The sequence below is a fragment of the Cucurbita moschata genome, unplaced genomic scaffold (assembly GCF_002738365.1).
Source record: "Cucurbita moschata cultivar Rifu unplaced genomic scaffold, Cmos_1.0 Cmo_Scf00028, whole genome shotgun sequence".
Classification (NCBI taxonomy): Eukaryota; Viridiplantae; Streptophyta; class Magnoliopsida; order Cucurbitales; family Cucurbitaceae; genus Cucurbita; species Cucurbita moschata.
This window is the reverse complement of record NW_019268544.1, coordinates 522,286-537,875: the sequence shown is the minus strand read 5'-3', so window position 1 is coordinate 537,875 and position 15,590 is coordinate 522,286. Positions and strand designations below refer to the sequence as shown.

The window sequence follows — 15,590 nt, the reverse complement described above, 5'->3', positions numbered from 1 at the left end:
AAAAAAAAAAAAAAAAAAAAAAAACCCAAAAAACCAAAAAAACCAAAAAACGTAAGAAATTTATGTTGAATATTAATTAGGGTAAATTTTCTCAAATATTACACATGAACATTATACTTGTAAGGGCAAATGAAAAAACAAAACAAAAAAACAAAAAGAACAAAAAACAAAACAAAACAAAATAAATAAAAAAGAGTCCTTTTTTATTTTTTAAATGGACTGCAAATTGAATTTTGGATCCTCTGGTTCAGCAAGAACATGACTAGCAAATGGGGATAGGAGCACCATTCCACTCCTTCAAGCATTCCAGAATTGGGTCGATCATCTTCCCTTGACAAAGCGCCCTGAATACCTTCTCACATTCTTCTCCAGGAGATATCACCTTCTCCCCAGTTACCAGCCCAGTTCCCAACTCTTCCCTTACAAATTTGTACAATGGGTAAGATCTGCACTCCTTAATTTGGTTTTCAATGCTTGATGTTCCATTTTCATACCACAATCTTGCATTCTCCACTTCCTTGGGCAACATGGCTTTTAATTCCTCTTCAAAAGCTCCAATCTTTTGGAAGATTGAAGTGCTTGCGTTCTTTTCCTCTTCACCATTTCCCAGAGCATGATCCACAAGAACTTGTCTCAACTTTTGCATCAATGGGTAACTCATACTGCAGGCATCATCTACGTATGCAAAGGTGTATTCTCTGTCCACTACTTGCAGTAGATCTTTCTCGCAGAATCTTGATGGGTGAAGTGCACCGTTGGCACCTGTGGTGAGAACTTTCTTGGCCACTACACTCACGGTGCTCTTTACTACGTTCTTCAAGTTTTCCTCCAAATGCCTTAAGTCAATTGCTTGGCATAATGCAACCAAAAATGTTGATGACATGAGTTTCAGAATGTCAATGGCTTCGGCTGTTTTCCTTGAAGAGATTAAACCAAGAGAGTTAACATCTTGGTTGTGTTGCTCTGCACTCTGGACGTGACTTGTCACTGGATTTGCAAGATATTGAAGCTCAGAGCAATAAGAAGCCATGGCAATTTCTGCACCCTTGAATCCATAATCTAAACTCGGGTTTCTGCTTGCAGAGAGATTTGAAGGAAGCCCATTGTTGTAGAAATCATTGACAAGCTCTGAGAATTGGGCAAACATGAGCTTTCCAATTGAAGCAACGGCCAAACGAGTGTTGTCCATGGAGACACCAATTGGAGTTCCTTGGAAGTTGCCTCCATGGATCGCCTTGTTCCTTGAAACATCAATCAAAGGGTTGTCGTTGACTGAGTTAATCTCTCTTTCGATAGACTTTGTTGAGAATCGAATCACCTCAATCAATGGACCAAGCCATTGAGGAGAAGTTCTAAGAGCATAACGATCTTGCTTTGGCTTCTGGAGAGGATCGGTTTCATGCAATTTCTTTGCAGCTTTCATGTAAGAACTTCCATCCAAGATGTGTTCCATAATTGCAGCAGCCTCGATCTGACCAGGATGATGCTTCAACTTGTGAGTCAAATGATCGGTGAATTCAGGCTTTCCTTGCATAACTTCGGCAAAAATGGCTGACAAAATCTCAGACAAAACAGCCAAGATATTGGCCTCAAACAGAACAATCGAAGCCAGCCCAGAACCAACAGCAGTGCCATTGACAAGAGCAAGACCTTCTTTAGGCTGCAACTCAAAGAACCCCGAAGGAATGCCAGCTTGTTGAAAGGCCTCCTTTGCATCAAGGCTTTCTCCATTTTGTCCAACAGCCTTAGAGTTTGGTCGGCCAGTGAGCAATCCAGCAATATAAGAAAGTGGAACAAGATCACCCGAAGCAGTAATGGTTCCACGAAGAGGCAAGCAGGGAGTGATGTTACTATTTAAAAGTTTGGTTATGGCTTCCAAAATCTCAAATCTAATACCCGAATAGCCTTGGAGAAGAGTGTTGATTCTCACCAACATGGCCGCCCTGGTAGCAGAGTGGGGCAGAGTATGGGTGGACTCAGCTCCACTTCCAAAGATCCCAGCATTCAAGAATCGAATCAACTCCTTCTGAAGAGCTCCACCTTGATTGGTCCTTCTATGAGAGGTAGCACCAAAGCCAGTAGTAACACCGTAACTATCAGTGCCTTTGTTCATGCTCTCCATAACCCAATCACTGCTAGCTTTAACGCCAGCTCTAGCAGACTCGGCCAACTGGACCAGCACATCATTATCACGAGTGGCAATGGCGGCCACTTGGGAAATGGTGAGAGTCTCACCGCCAAGCTTGACAAGGGGCCTCCGGTACTCCTCCACCATGCGCTTGACCTCATCGAGATGGCTTCCCTTGAGAGCCTGGGCAGCCACACCCCAGTTGAGTGGGTCGGGAAGAGTAGTAATGGGGCAGGGAGTGTGATTGGTTTGGTGGATGGCTGCCATTGTTAGATGAAAAGAACAAAAGTAAATGGGAAAAAATGAAGGAAATAATAGAAGAAAGAATTGAGTTAAAATGAATTGTGTAAAGAGAGGATAGGAAGGAGGGTTAAATAGAAAGGAAAAAATGGTGGGTGTGGTAAGTAAGGAAGCATGGTGGAAGCAGAACAACACAAGAAGTGGTAGTTGGAAAGAGTACGAGGATCAACGCTGCCTGCCTTCCCTGATTTTCAAAGGTCAAAATTGACGACTTTTTTTAAAACAATCATCAATGCTCTCTTCTTTTGACAATTTACAAATAGAGCAACTTTTTTAAAAAATTTGCAAATATGGCCTTTTTTTTTTCTCATTAAAAGCTAAAAATAACTCAAAACGTTCACATTTTCGTGGTTATTATTATTTGCTTGCATGAACGAACGCGAAAATTAGAGCAAGAAGCATCCTCACACTCACATAAGTAGTTGAGTGAAATGAGTCGACTTATTTTCGTGAGAGATCAGAGATAATAGTGATTGATATTTATTCTTAATAAACTTCTATCGTGAGTAGATTTATTCCGGGTTATAATTTATGAGTAACATGGAAACATTTTTAATTTTTTTATTTAGGTTGGATTTAATTTCTTGTAGAGTGGATTATTTTTTTGCTATTATTTGGCTGGTTTTTCTATATCTGCAATTTATCATTTTAGCTGTTTTTTTTTTCTTCTAAATTTGGAGCCAATCTTATTTAATAGATTTTTTATTTATGTGTTTTAAAAAAAATTAAATAATGATAATAATAATCACACGTGAATATTAAAGTACTCCTTTTTAAAAAATAATTATAATTTTTTTTGTTGATTTTTGAATAAAAGTAGATGAGAGGGGGTTGTTGAATTTTTCATTGAATTATTTTATTTTATTTTATTTTATTTTAAGATTATGGGTGAGAAATTCAAACTGGTGGATATTTATTTAATTAGCAAACATTTTATAATATTATCAATTCTTTTAATTTTATGTGAATTTGACCTAAAAAACTCGTCATTTTCCAATTCAGCCTCCAAAAAGGATTTTAAATAGAGAAAAAAAAAAGGAGCTGGTGAGAATAATTGAAGCCTTTTACAATTTTCAATTATTGATAGAGAGTTGGTGGAGCTCTTTTTTCCTTGGAGGATTGGTATATATATGTGTGTATATATATATCGATAGACGTTTAGAGTTATGTTAGGTTAGTGTTGTCAATCGAAAAATTTTGTACTGAGGTTGATTAAGTGTCTATCGTCCACGACGGTCGACAACCCTAATTCGATGATGAGGCTATAGAAAATTATTGTTCTTAAATTTTAGAGATCAAACCAAAGTTTGATAAATCTTACCTTAGGTTGATGTAATAAATGTTGCTTATTTGATTGGATCACATATAGAAAGAAATAATCGAATGATTGGTAAATAATAAAACCCTTTCAAATTTGAATCTTACTAATCTTCGAACTTATGTGATTGTATCAAAATAAAACAAGTAAAATATACCGTCAGTCGTGACATATATGTTAGAACAACCTTGATGGTGTTTCTTACGTATAAACCATGAAGTCTTCTTTCTTTGGAGCCACCCTTTATTCGAGACTTGAGAGAATTGACATGGCTACTTTGATACCATGTTAAGAACAACGACTCTCCACAATAGTATGATATTATCCATTTTGAGTATAAACTATCATGGTTTTGCTTTTGGTTTCTCCGAAATGTCTCATATCAATCGAGATGGTGTTTCGAACGTATAATTATATGATCTTCCCTTAATTAGCCAACGTATATGTATTTATGGCTTTTCTAAGCATGATTTGATTAAGTTGTGTGGTAAACAAGCCAGCCACTTGGTCATCTATCTTCTAGCTGCTTTGGCATATTTAGTATTTAGCTTATGGATTCTTTTTTTATCGTCAACGTTGTTGAGGTATCGTTTACTTTTCACCTTGCTCAACATCAATGTCACTTGGACCTTGAAGCGTATCAACATTGACCAGAAAATATTTAAAAAGTAAACAATTTTACGAACCCCAACAATTAGGAAGAGTCTAAAAAATGTCCAAATTCAACTTACAAAGTACGAACACCTTTAAATTTTTTAGTCGATAATATATGTCTTTAACTAATTACGACTTGAGAAACATATATTTGTGGGTTTTTTTTGGGAAAGATTTCTTATGACAAATATATTAAAATATTTGATTTTGAGGGCATTTATATATAATTGAAAAATAAAATTTCAAATTAATTAATGTATGGTTTTTTAAAATTAGAATTGCAATAATGGAAACCTTAATTAGTTTAATAATAATAAAAATTGAAATGAATTTATTTATTTATGATGTGAGATGGGAAATTTTCTAATATTGTCAATTTAAGTACATAAAAGGAAAATATTATTCAATTATAAAATTTTATATTCTCCCTTGGTTTTTCGTGTTTATTTGGGCCAAAAATGGAAAATAAATAAATAAATACTCATTTAATTCTTTTTCTTCATAATGAAAAAAATTTAATAAAACAAAGGAGTTTAAATCTTATTTAATTGAATTTATAAATTAAATATTTATTAATCCTATAAACGAATTTAAACCCTATTTAATTCATTTCAACGACCAAATATTGTTAAGGCTCTACATTTTTCTTAGTAGCTAACGATTTCTGTTCACATAATTTGTGTTTTAATTTCAAACTATTTCTTCTCTTATAAACAGGCGTGAACTAAACAGACGTGAAAACCAACTCAATTTCTATTTCTATCGTATCAATAGTTTAGCATTTAGATCACCTGTCCTTGAGGGAGTGGAGTCTTGCTGTGTTTATTTATCCTTATCCATAATTGTAATGGCTAACGTATAAGTTACGACTTCGCTTTTAAAGCTACAAAGAGGCCAAGAATGATAAGGACATGAATCTATTCATTAACATCATCGAGAAAAATGATATCACGCCTCCACAGCAATTCGAACTATTGGAAACCTTCCATGTGCTTTGAGTAATATGAGGCCCCACGGTTACAATTACATTATTGAAACCAATGTTTCCTTCTATGAGGTCCCGGGTTTCAATTGTAATTGTTTCTTACCCTTTTGGATCAAGATTTTTAAAACGTGTCTACTAAGAATAGATTTCTACACTTGCAAAAAATGTTTCGTTCTCCTCTTCAACCAACATGAGATCTCACAATCCACCCCCTTCAGGACCCAACATCCACGGCACACCGCCCAATGTCCACCCCCTTTTGGTGCTCAACGTCCTTCAAGGCTCAAAGTCCTCACTAGCCCACCACCCGGTGTCTGGCTCTGATATCATTTATAACAAGCCCAAATCTACCGCTAACAAATATTATCCTCCTCTTTGAGCTTTCCATTTCAGACTTCCTCTCAAAGTTTATAAAAGACGTCTCCCTTATTAAGAATGACTTTGTTCCCTCTCTGTTTGATATGAAATCTAGGCACCAAAGAAGGGGATAACCTCAGAAACTGACTAAACCGCCTAGATATAAACCAAATCAGATTATCTGAATTGATAACCCAAAGCAGCAACAAAAGAAAGTAGCCCCATCCATCATCATGTAACAAACAGCCAGACTAGAATACCTTTGTGGAAAAGGGTTTTGAAATGTTCAGAAAGTTTTGCACAGACAATATATATACACAGCACATTAGAGCTCTGTCTGCTATATACGAACATTTTTCAACTTTTTCAGATCACCTTGTGGTCTCTCCAGCGATTACGTTGACACGAGTAACCGGTGCAACCATCGTACCAATCAATCTCCATGCAAGTTTGCACCAAGTCCAATGAGTCACATCCTATTCATATTCTAACATGTGGGAAGAAAATTCGTAGCAAAGGGCTTTGATGATACATGTTTTGAGAGTGAAAGAGTGAAAGACCAAGATGGGGGGGCATCTCTTTCCAGACCATGAGCTGCTTTCCAAAATTAAACAGCTGCTAGTTCTTCTCATCACCATGTTTGGGTGTAAATGCTATGAGCTGTAAGGAACAGATGATGCTGCTGGAAGCTTGCGTGATACTTCGAGAGTGGCAACAGGCTTATTGGATAACCGTCGCTTGTAGCGTTTGAGGACCGATGCCAAGTTCTCCTTCCCCTTTGGGAAGGCTACATCGCCTGCAGCTGTACCGGTTCGGCCCTTTCGGGAAGAGATTGCCATTTCCACATCCTTAACCATATCCAGAAGCATTGCAGCAGTAGTGGATTTTCCCTTGCCAGGTTTTGCAGCAGGAGGCAACATTCCGTTTGCAATTTGTGGGCTTGACCTCTTCTGCTGGAATGCTTGGGGAATTTGAAGGCAGAAGCATGGCGGCATCGGTATGCGAGGCTTTGAAAATGCTGGATCAATAATACCCTGAAAGGATGTATTCATTAGAGTCGGACACAATTAGAATGACAAAAACGCACCATCTTGCGATCTGCCATGACGGTTTAAACCGAAGTTTTGATGACGATTCCTACTAGCATAGATACGAGATGTATTTGCATATTGCTTTTGGACAACATAGAAAAAGTGCTTATGTGATTGATACGGAGAAAAATAGTCGACGTTTACCTGAAGACGATTTAGTACGTAAGTATATTTTCCCCATAGTTCTGGCCGACTTTCCATAAGCGAGAGATCCAGAATTCGGTGAATGCACCATACACCAAAACTTACAATCAAATCTGATCTCCAAATACAGCCTTCCCCACAATGAGGTACTGAGGATACAGAAACATTTGCAAAGTTCGAGTCATTCTTCATTCCAGATCCTGATCTCCTATCAGGAGAAAATGGAGGAGGTTCTTTCATACGGACCACGCGTGTCTCAGCTTCATAAAGAAATCTCTCCCTGGCAGCTACGCAATCAATTAGTTCCTCGTCGGCACCATCACTTTGCCCGAACAACCAGTCTGATCCTTCCAACTTCAGAAGTTTGACAATGCATTTTCTGAAGGATTGGAGAAGCCTAGCCTCTGAATTCACAACAAAAGAAGCTTCTTGACTAATTGTATGCAGCCTTCCAATTCCTTTACTCTCAGAATTGCTACTTTTATCCAAGCCAAATTGCTCAGAAGGCTGTCTATACCAGAAGGATCCAGAATCCAAAGGAGGATTCATTTGTGGCGACAAAGCGCCACCGTAGACACTTGACGAAGAAAGTTCATTAAATGCTAAAGGAGCCACTGATCTTGATCCAGAATTTGAGTAGGACAACCCACGAACTGGTATCCGACTGATAGATGATCCATAACCAGTCACGTTATCCCATTGAGAACTCTTATCTGATACATGCTGATCGCGATGAATATCAGGCAAACTGTGGTATTTCTTGGTATTAGATACACTCGATAAATTCTCACCGGTTCCAGAAGGGGAAAGATCGTAATATTGCCGGTCAGATTCAGAAGCAGGATTCCTGGATACAGCAAAGTTAGGGAATCCAGGGGCAGGGGCCTGACAAGCACCCAAGCCATTTTGCAACTTTTGCCCCATTGCAAAAGCAACCGAGTCGCGCAAGCTTGCACCACCAGCACCACCCAAGGTATGATATTTAGAGGCTGATGGATCCAATTGACCATTCAAGTGACCAGAACTTTTGTCCTTGGCCATTCTACTAAGATAAGTTAACTGAGAACCGTGGACCGTGGCAGGCTGATGATCCCAACTCTCAGAAGAAGGCAAACTGCGCAAACTAGAATAGCGCTTCACTCCGGAGTCAAGACCATTATGGCTAGAACTATTGACATATTGATCAAAAAGCTGCATGTGGTTAGACCACATTGGTTGATGTCCCTTTTGTACCCCATAGGGTGAATCTAAGCCACTTTGTACCCTCAAACTCTTCGGGGAGTCGTATAAACCTGAAGAAATTGGATTAGATGCTTTGCTTCCAAGAGGTGATGAATAAGGAGAATCTTTTCCAACCGCGTCTGATTTCAGAGAGGAAGTTACAAGTTTCGAATCAATTCCGAGCAATAAATCTAGTTTCTTATCCTTAGCATCTTGAGTGGCCACTCCATGGAAATCATACAACTGCCCCCAAAATTCATCAAGAATTGCAGTTAGTTGGCGCCTTGCAGCACGTCCAAGTCCAGCTAACCTTGAAAGACTACCAGTACCGTTCCCACCTTCTTCACTTTTCCCACTAAGACTTCTGAAAGATCCAGGGCCCTCAGATGTTGAAGACGGTAAACACCCAGAAATCTCTTTCAGTGGCTCTTCAGCCTCCCAGTTATCAACCTCGTAACTATCCTTCTCAGAAGGCAAGTCGCCGTCGAATCCAACAGTCTTTTCAACTGGCTCCACTGAATCAATTTTTAAGACCTTTTTGTCAGCCAGTGTCGAGTCAGGAACATCATGAGTAACAGTTGAGGATGAGACTAACTCAGTGGATATGACATTCTCTGAAACGTATTTAGGGGAGCTTGGAACTTCACTACTAGATTGAGTCTCACCTTGATTAATTGAATCAAGCACCTGAACAGGCTCCATAATATTTTCAGGCAAATCAAAATCAAACTCTGGAACAGACAAGTCTGAACGACTTGCTATAGGCTCTGCACTGTATGAGCCTTTCCCCAAATCAATGCCTTCTCTCTCAACAGCTGAATCAGGTTTAACCTCCGGCACATCCCAGTTCAATACTTGTGCATCTAATTGGGCAATAGCAGTGGCCGATTTTAATGGGGTAGCTGCCAACCATAGCATCAGACAGAACGCTGAACAAGCAGTAATAAGGAGAACCACGTACGGGATTGACAAACCACTCCCCATGTTCCACCTCAAATTAACCACCCAATCACTGTTACCGAAAAACATCTCTACAACAAATACAATTTTCAGTCCTAATATTCCAACAAAGATGACAATTGCTATGAATTCAACAAGCTGCGATATTTTGAAGGCACCCATGATTGGTCTTGACGAAGCAACACGAAAGAGGGGAATCACAGAAGATGGAAGCAATAGAGCTACCATAACCTGAGAAAATATAAGAAGTTGATACATCCCTTCAGCTCCTGAACTCCAGACACAATAGAGTGCTGGAATAATGGCAATAATCCTAATCGTAGCACAATGGAGCCAACCAGGAATATCTAATTTCAAAAAATTAGTCAGGACCAGTTGACCACCAAGGCTCCATGTCAGAGCTGTAATATGATTTGATAGAAACAGAACAAGCAAGAAGAGAACATAAACCATTGGGCTCCTAAATACCTGCATAATTTGGGAGAAATGGGGAATAGAATCAATATGCACCACAGTATTACTGAGCAAATGTAGCAAGACAAGCAAATTATATTTTAAAGGGGGAAGGGTGACTGTAGAACACCTGCTCCATTAGAGACAATGCATCTGGAAAGGTGTGCAAAGCAAGGCCACTGCTATAGAATACATTTGCAGCTGAGTTCATGAGAACATTATTCACCAAATAAATTCCACTGAATATGCAGACGATAGCAAACAAATGATTATTACACAATACTTCTTTGGAAATATTTGGCGGACTCTGCTGCTGCTGCTGCTGCTGCAAGAAAATAATGAAATAGCATTATAAAGCAAGTAAGGATATCTAAATTTATATTATGAAGAAATAGAAGTTTTTCCTTTGCAGAGGAAAAAAATAAATCTCGATACTTCAAATTAGGAACCAGGGGATGTCGAGCACAAATTTATCAAATTCAAGACATTATGAAGTTACACCAGCAAACTTTTAGAGGAATCTAGATGCTGAAAAATTAGGAACTGAGGGATGTAAAAATAAGTCGTTCACAAACGTCACATATGCTACTTTACATAGAAACTCCTGTGATTCTTGCATGAAAAATATGAATCTAGCAAGGAGGAAAATGTATGTGCATATTAACATTTTCAAGCATGGAGTATCCAATCCCATAAGTTTTGGTCTAAATGAACTGCCCAGCATGACATCCGAATCTTAAGATATTGGTAGACGAAAATAATCTCTTTTGACTTTGACTGGGAAAAGTAAAACATTCGCAGTTCTATGCTCAAGCAAAGACAGATAGCGAGAGAAGAAATGAGGAGCACCTGCACAATAGAAGAATGCACATAAAAATTGTGAGGCATGACACTTGCTCCAAGAAGACTCATAAGAGTAAATGCACTTTCCCCATTTAACCTTGTCAGCATGAGATTCATGGAAAGTGGGATTTCAGGTTGGCTGATGAGTACTCCAAGAACCAAAGAGAGCAATATAAACCCAGCCATGCATATATACATGAACTTTGCCCTACCATCTTCCTAGAAAATGCAAACCCGTTAAGATAATGAATTACATCTACAACAAAAAAAAAAAATTATGATTAAAAGATTCGAACTTACCAGAAGATTAGCAAAAAGAGGAAATAAACCAGCCACAACACCCGTCAAAAGGACACACGTGAAGAGGTCCCACCCAAGTAGAAGATTGAGTCCATGTGAAATGCCCAAGATCTAGTACGTTGTTTAAATAACATTTTAGCTTTATAATGAAGTTGGAATTCAAAAATTTTAAGAGTTAAAATATGATCAAATTAGACCATGCTTCACTCGAAATTTTTCTTAACAAAATTGAATCACAAGTTTGGCTCGAACAAGTGAGCAGAAAATAAAAATTACCATGGTAAGGTCTAACAGAATCACAGAAACCTCTGCTTGAATTCCCAGGAAGATGCATGTACACTTATCATACTCCTCGCTGCAAATCTTTGGTATTATCAACAGAAGAAAATAGGGAGAAAAAAAAGGTCAAGCTCTAGCAAAATTTAGCAACCAGCAGTCGAGTAATATGAAAATTAATAAATGAACCTATACACAGGCACAGACCAAAATGGAAGAGGCGTAAAGCGAAGGATACAACCTAATGTATCAAACATCACAAAGAAGAACTGTTCTTGAGGGTAACCTAAAACTGAAAACGTAGACGAATAACAGTAACTGGAAATGCTTCTACGCACATATGTAAAACTGAGGAGAATAAAAATGTGAATTACACATGAAATTACCCTGTAAAAAAGGAATCAAAACTAATATAACACGGAAAAAAATCAGCATCTGTCGACCGACTGATTTTCAGATAAAAGCTGCTTGATAGACACCTGAAACATTAACATGTGCACAAAGAAACGAGAGATACATCCCTCAAATATCATGGACCACGGATTTGAATAGAAGAAAACGACAATAGTTTCAGCTTATAAGTAAAAATGCTTAAGCCTCGAGGACAAATAATTTGTACCTGGGCAAGACCTCTTCCAGTGACTACCCCAATGCTAGCCGAGAGATACTGGCACAAAATGGCAGCAAGGTTGAAAAGAAGCACTAACACAAACAGATCAAACCCAAACCGAGCACCTCCTTCAACAGTCGCAGCCCACTTTCCAGGGTCAACATAACTTATTGAAACCAGAAGTGCAGGTGCAATGAAAGGCATAAACCGATGAATAGCACCCGACAGATGATTTGTATGCGATGTCATAGATTCCATGGTATTAATGGGGATTTCCCACAAAATACTCCAATAGGGCAGTGTTAAAGCTTGGCTAACGAATCCAGGAAACTACAGACTTCCTGATAAGCACCAAGATAATTAATTTACATCACAGCTGTTCGCGTTTCCTAAAATTACAACGTTTCATTACTCTTTTACTGGAAAGCAACAATTTCTACAATAAGAAATATTCATTCATTGTAAATAATCCCTGTTCGCTCATATTTTGCAAATTTAACACGTACATCCCTGATTGTCTCAACTTTTGTCATCAATTCCAGAAGTCTCAGTGGCATTGAAATCCTCAAACCGTAGCTGTGATTATTTTGCTTAGCATTCGTAGAATGAAATACACTTGAATGTCACTCAAGAGTGATGTTGAAACCCTATTAATTTAGTGACCAACCCAAAAAATTAATCAAGCTCGACCCAGAAAAGCAAAATTTCAATCTGTTATATACTACCCTGCTCCAGAAAGAATATTCAGATTTCACAGATGGAACAGACCCCAATATAACAGCCACTGCCACCAATGTCCACTGTGACCTAAATCAAACAAAACGCTATCCATTAGCATCAAAAGAAAATTATGAGAGAACCATAATGAGAAGAAGATTTTGGAATCAAGACAAGAAAGAGTAATTCTCAACAAACTAAGTTCCGCAATCTTTAAAACACTCGATTTAAAGGTATAAATATGCCAGCCTAACCCCTAACCCCTCCCCCTGCCTCCCTTTTATGGAAAGTCAACAATTATAGCAAGTAATGCAGTCGTAGCAGCTCAATTAACACAACCCCATTACAATTCAAACCCTAAACAGTCAAAAAGCAGAAAAGAAGCTGAAGAACCAACAGGGACTTTCATCAAACACCACGCGGGTATTACAAAATTGCAGCAAAGAAATAAAAATTACTTAATATACACCCCAACCCAGAACCCAAAATCTACTATACCACAACAAATTAGGCAGGAACAAGAAAGATCAGAATCAAAAACCACGGATCCGATGCAAAGCCGAAAACGAGACATGAAAAGGGGAAATCAAAATTGAAAAGTAGGGTTAGAAAATTATGTTGTTGATGTTGCTTTTGTTATTCACCTTGGGCTGCTGTTCTTCTGGTTTCCGTTTCTCGCAAATCTCATTCAACCCATGTACTTAATCTGGGCAGTAGATCTCACAGATGCTTCAGAAACGCTACAGAGTTAATTGCATACGCTTGTATATATAAATATATATATATATATAGAGAGAGAGAGAGAGAGAGAGAGAGAGAGTGAGCTTACAGAGAGAGAGAGAAAAGGAAATTTGGAGATAAAACCCACTGTGGGCTTTGAAGCTAGCTTGACGAGAGAGTTCGTGTGAGAGAGAAAGAGCGCAACTCCCATCAAAATTTCACCTTTTTCATTTATAGCTGATGAGAGTGAAAGAGTACTTATCTTTTTTTCTTTTTTTAATTTAATCTTTTTCTAATGGATTTATGCAGACAGCTCACGCCTGCTGCTTAAACTGTACGGTCAATTGAACCCAAACGACGTGTCGGCACAACAACTAAATTTTTCTTTTTAACCATTATTCATTTTACTATTTTATTATTTTTCTATTGCCCTTGTATAAACATTAAAATTAAATATTTATTTTAATTATTAAGTTAATTTACCTTGAATTTGATAAAATAATAATAATAATAATAATAATAATAATAATAATAATAATAATAATAATAATAATAATTTAATTGAAGAAAATGAATAATATCTATTTTTATTTTTATTTTATCGAACTAATTGCACTTTATTGGTAAGATCTATGAATTATTGTGAATTTGAAGATAGTCTATAGATTCTAGCTAGGTAGACTCTATCATGGCTCATGATAATGTGCTTGTCTCATGTCAAAAAGGTAAATTCCTTAATAATGGTTAATAATGGTCGGGGACGGATTATCCTTCTAATATTTATATAATTGAATAATATTATCAGTAATAATTCTCTCTTCCTTTAAATAGTCATCCCTCCAAATTACTCTTTATAATGGGTCGAGTGAGGCAGGGTCTAAGCAGAGGCGGGGAAATAATTCGTCCTATGCCCTTGAAATATTTTTGTTCCCTACCCATTTATGGTTTAGATGGGGATTTTCTCGCACCCTTTGGATTAGGGATCCCGCAAGTTAAATAGACATTTTTATATATCATCATCTAACGAAATTTTATAGTCTCTAATCAATTTGGTTGGTCTTACTTCAGGTTCCCACGAATCTTAAATACTCACAAACACTAAAGGGAAAAACCGAATAAAAACATTTGAGAACTAGGCGTATGTTCTATAATACATTATGAGGAAAATTATCTTTATCCCGTGCACCAACAAAAAAAAAACAATACAAATAAATAACTATGCTAAATAAAAATTAAAAAAAAAAAAAAAAAAAAAAAAACTGAAATGGCATGTAGCCCAAACAAACATGATAGTGATATTGTACAGAGATTGGTATCTTAGAACCAACAAAACTTTTTGCCATATCCCTAATATAAAGACTTCACGGTTGATATCGCCATCAAAATATTATATTTGGGATTTAGCATTTAAAACGACATGTAATTATGGACAACGTGTTCTATTATACAAAAACTCGTGCCCTAACGACCAACAAAACTTACTGTCATATTGATAAAGACTTGCACAGCTGATATCACATATTTGGGATTTACACTTTGATATGACATGTAATTATGGACAACACATTCTAAACAAACATAATCATGACATATTATAAAGACTCGTGCCTTAAAGACTAAGACCTTGTTGCCATAACTTGATATCACCGTATTTGAGATTTGGGTCGTAGGGTGGGCAAGGCAAGGAGCTCTTTGTTTTTTGTTGTGGCATTTCATTGAACACTCGACACGCAGCAACTGAAGAAGTTGAGATACAGAGGAGTCAAAGCACATGCCTCGTCAAAAAAAAAACCACTTGACCAACTTGAAGATGACCCCAATTCAATTTTGGTTCGATTCGAAATGGGTCCACATCAAAAGACATAAAAAAAAAAAAGTTCTCAATAATTTTTCGAGAAAGAAAGTCAAAAAGAAACATCAAATGTTCATAATCCAAAGAAACTCACTTGATTAGGTTTGGCAAGTTTATGAGAGCCGAGCTTCACAAATATCATCTTCTACCCATTAGTTGATAGCGGACAAAAGTTCGTTTAATGAGGATTTTGAAGCCAAGAGAAACCGGTGGGTCCCATGGAAATTCCATCGAATCCTTCCAATTCTAAGCCTTTTTCACACCTTTCTAAACAATGTTTCGTTCTCTCCCCAACCAATGTGAGATCTCACAATCACTCTCTTGGAGCACACCGTTATCACTACCACTTATTCCTCACTTCAATCGATGTGGGGTCTCACCATGACCTAGCGTTTTCATTGCCACTCGTTCCTCTCTCTAATTAATATGGGGTCTCACAATCCACCTCTCATCAACTGAGGTGGGATCTCACATAACAAAACTAAAAACTCCAAAACGATCACCTTTTTAAGCATAACATGTAAGCCTAAGAATGGTTCATGTCATCCGCTTGTTCTTCATCGCAAACTTCAAAGAAACTAAAAACTCTTGCTTGATTCGACAAAAAATGAAATATAGTATAGATTTAGACAATGATCATCGCTCGAATTCGTTGGAGGAG

The 15,590-nt window shown here is 37.5% G+C and overlaps 2 protein-coding genes across 7 annotated transcripts; both read right to left on the bottom strand.

The window, feature by feature from the left end:
- Positions 1-139: 139 nt before the first annotated feature.
- Positions 140-2,454, bottom strand: LOC111463390 (phenylalanine ammonia-lyase-like). The gene has a single exon (XM_023107317.1). It carries the CDS (start codon positions 2,393-2,395, stop codon positions 263-265), a length of 2,133 nt encoding a protein of 710 aa, XP_022963085.1. The 5' UTR covers positions 2,396-2,454; the 3' UTR covers positions 140-262.
- A 3,516-nt stretch (positions 2,455-5,970) lies between these two features.
- On the bottom strand, positions 5,971-13,269 carry LOC111463387 (ethylene-insensitive protein 2-like). Of its 6 annotated transcripts, none has more exons than XM_023107311.1 (9): positions 13,187-13,269; positions 13,002-13,086; positions 11,650-12,447; positions 11,031-11,117; positions 10,755-10,865; positions 10,461-10,673; positions 9,742-9,936; positions 6,978-9,626; positions 5,971-6,776 (listed from the first exon to the last, which is right to left on the bottom strand). In XM_023107311.1, the coding sequence occupies exons 3-9, from the start codon at positions 11,896-11,898 to the stop codon at positions 6,396-6,398; spliced, it is 3,885 nt and encodes a 1,294-aa protein (XP_022963079.1). In that variant the 5' UTR covers positions 11,899-12,447; positions 13,002-13,086; positions 13,187-13,269; the 3' UTR covers positions 5,971-6,395. The 6 variants fall into 6 exon arrangements, with proteins under 6 accessions (XP_022963079.1, XP_022963081.1, XP_022963080.1 ...); XM_023107313.1 differs by lacking the exon at positions 13,187-13,269 and having other exon boundaries at positions 11,650-12,029; positions 12,147-12,447; positions 13,002-13,179; XM_023107312.1 differs by lacking the exon at positions 13,187-13,269 and having other exon boundaries at positions 11,650-11,981; positions 12,147-12,447; positions 13,002-13,179.
- Positions 13,270-15,590: the final 2,321 nt, after the last annotated feature.

Bases quoted from the DNA above. Each gene is read 5' to 3' on its own strand.
- LOC111463390 (XM_023107317.1), bottom strand. From the start codon at position 2,395: ATGGCAGCCATCCACCAAACCAATCACACTCCCTGCCCCATTACTACT.
- LOC111463387 (XM_023107311.1), bottom strand. From the start codon at position 11,898: ATGGAATCTATGACATCGCATACAAATCATCTGTCGGGTGCTATTCAT. The intron at 10,866-11,030 runs GTAATTTTTATT...ACAACGTACTAG, and splicing joins TTCTGTTAGACCTTACCATG to ATCTTGGGCATTTCACATGG. The intron at 10,674-10,754 runs GTAAGTTCGAAT...TGCATTTTCTAG, and splicing joins CTCTTTTTGCTAATCTTCTG to GAAGATGGTAGGGCAAAGTT.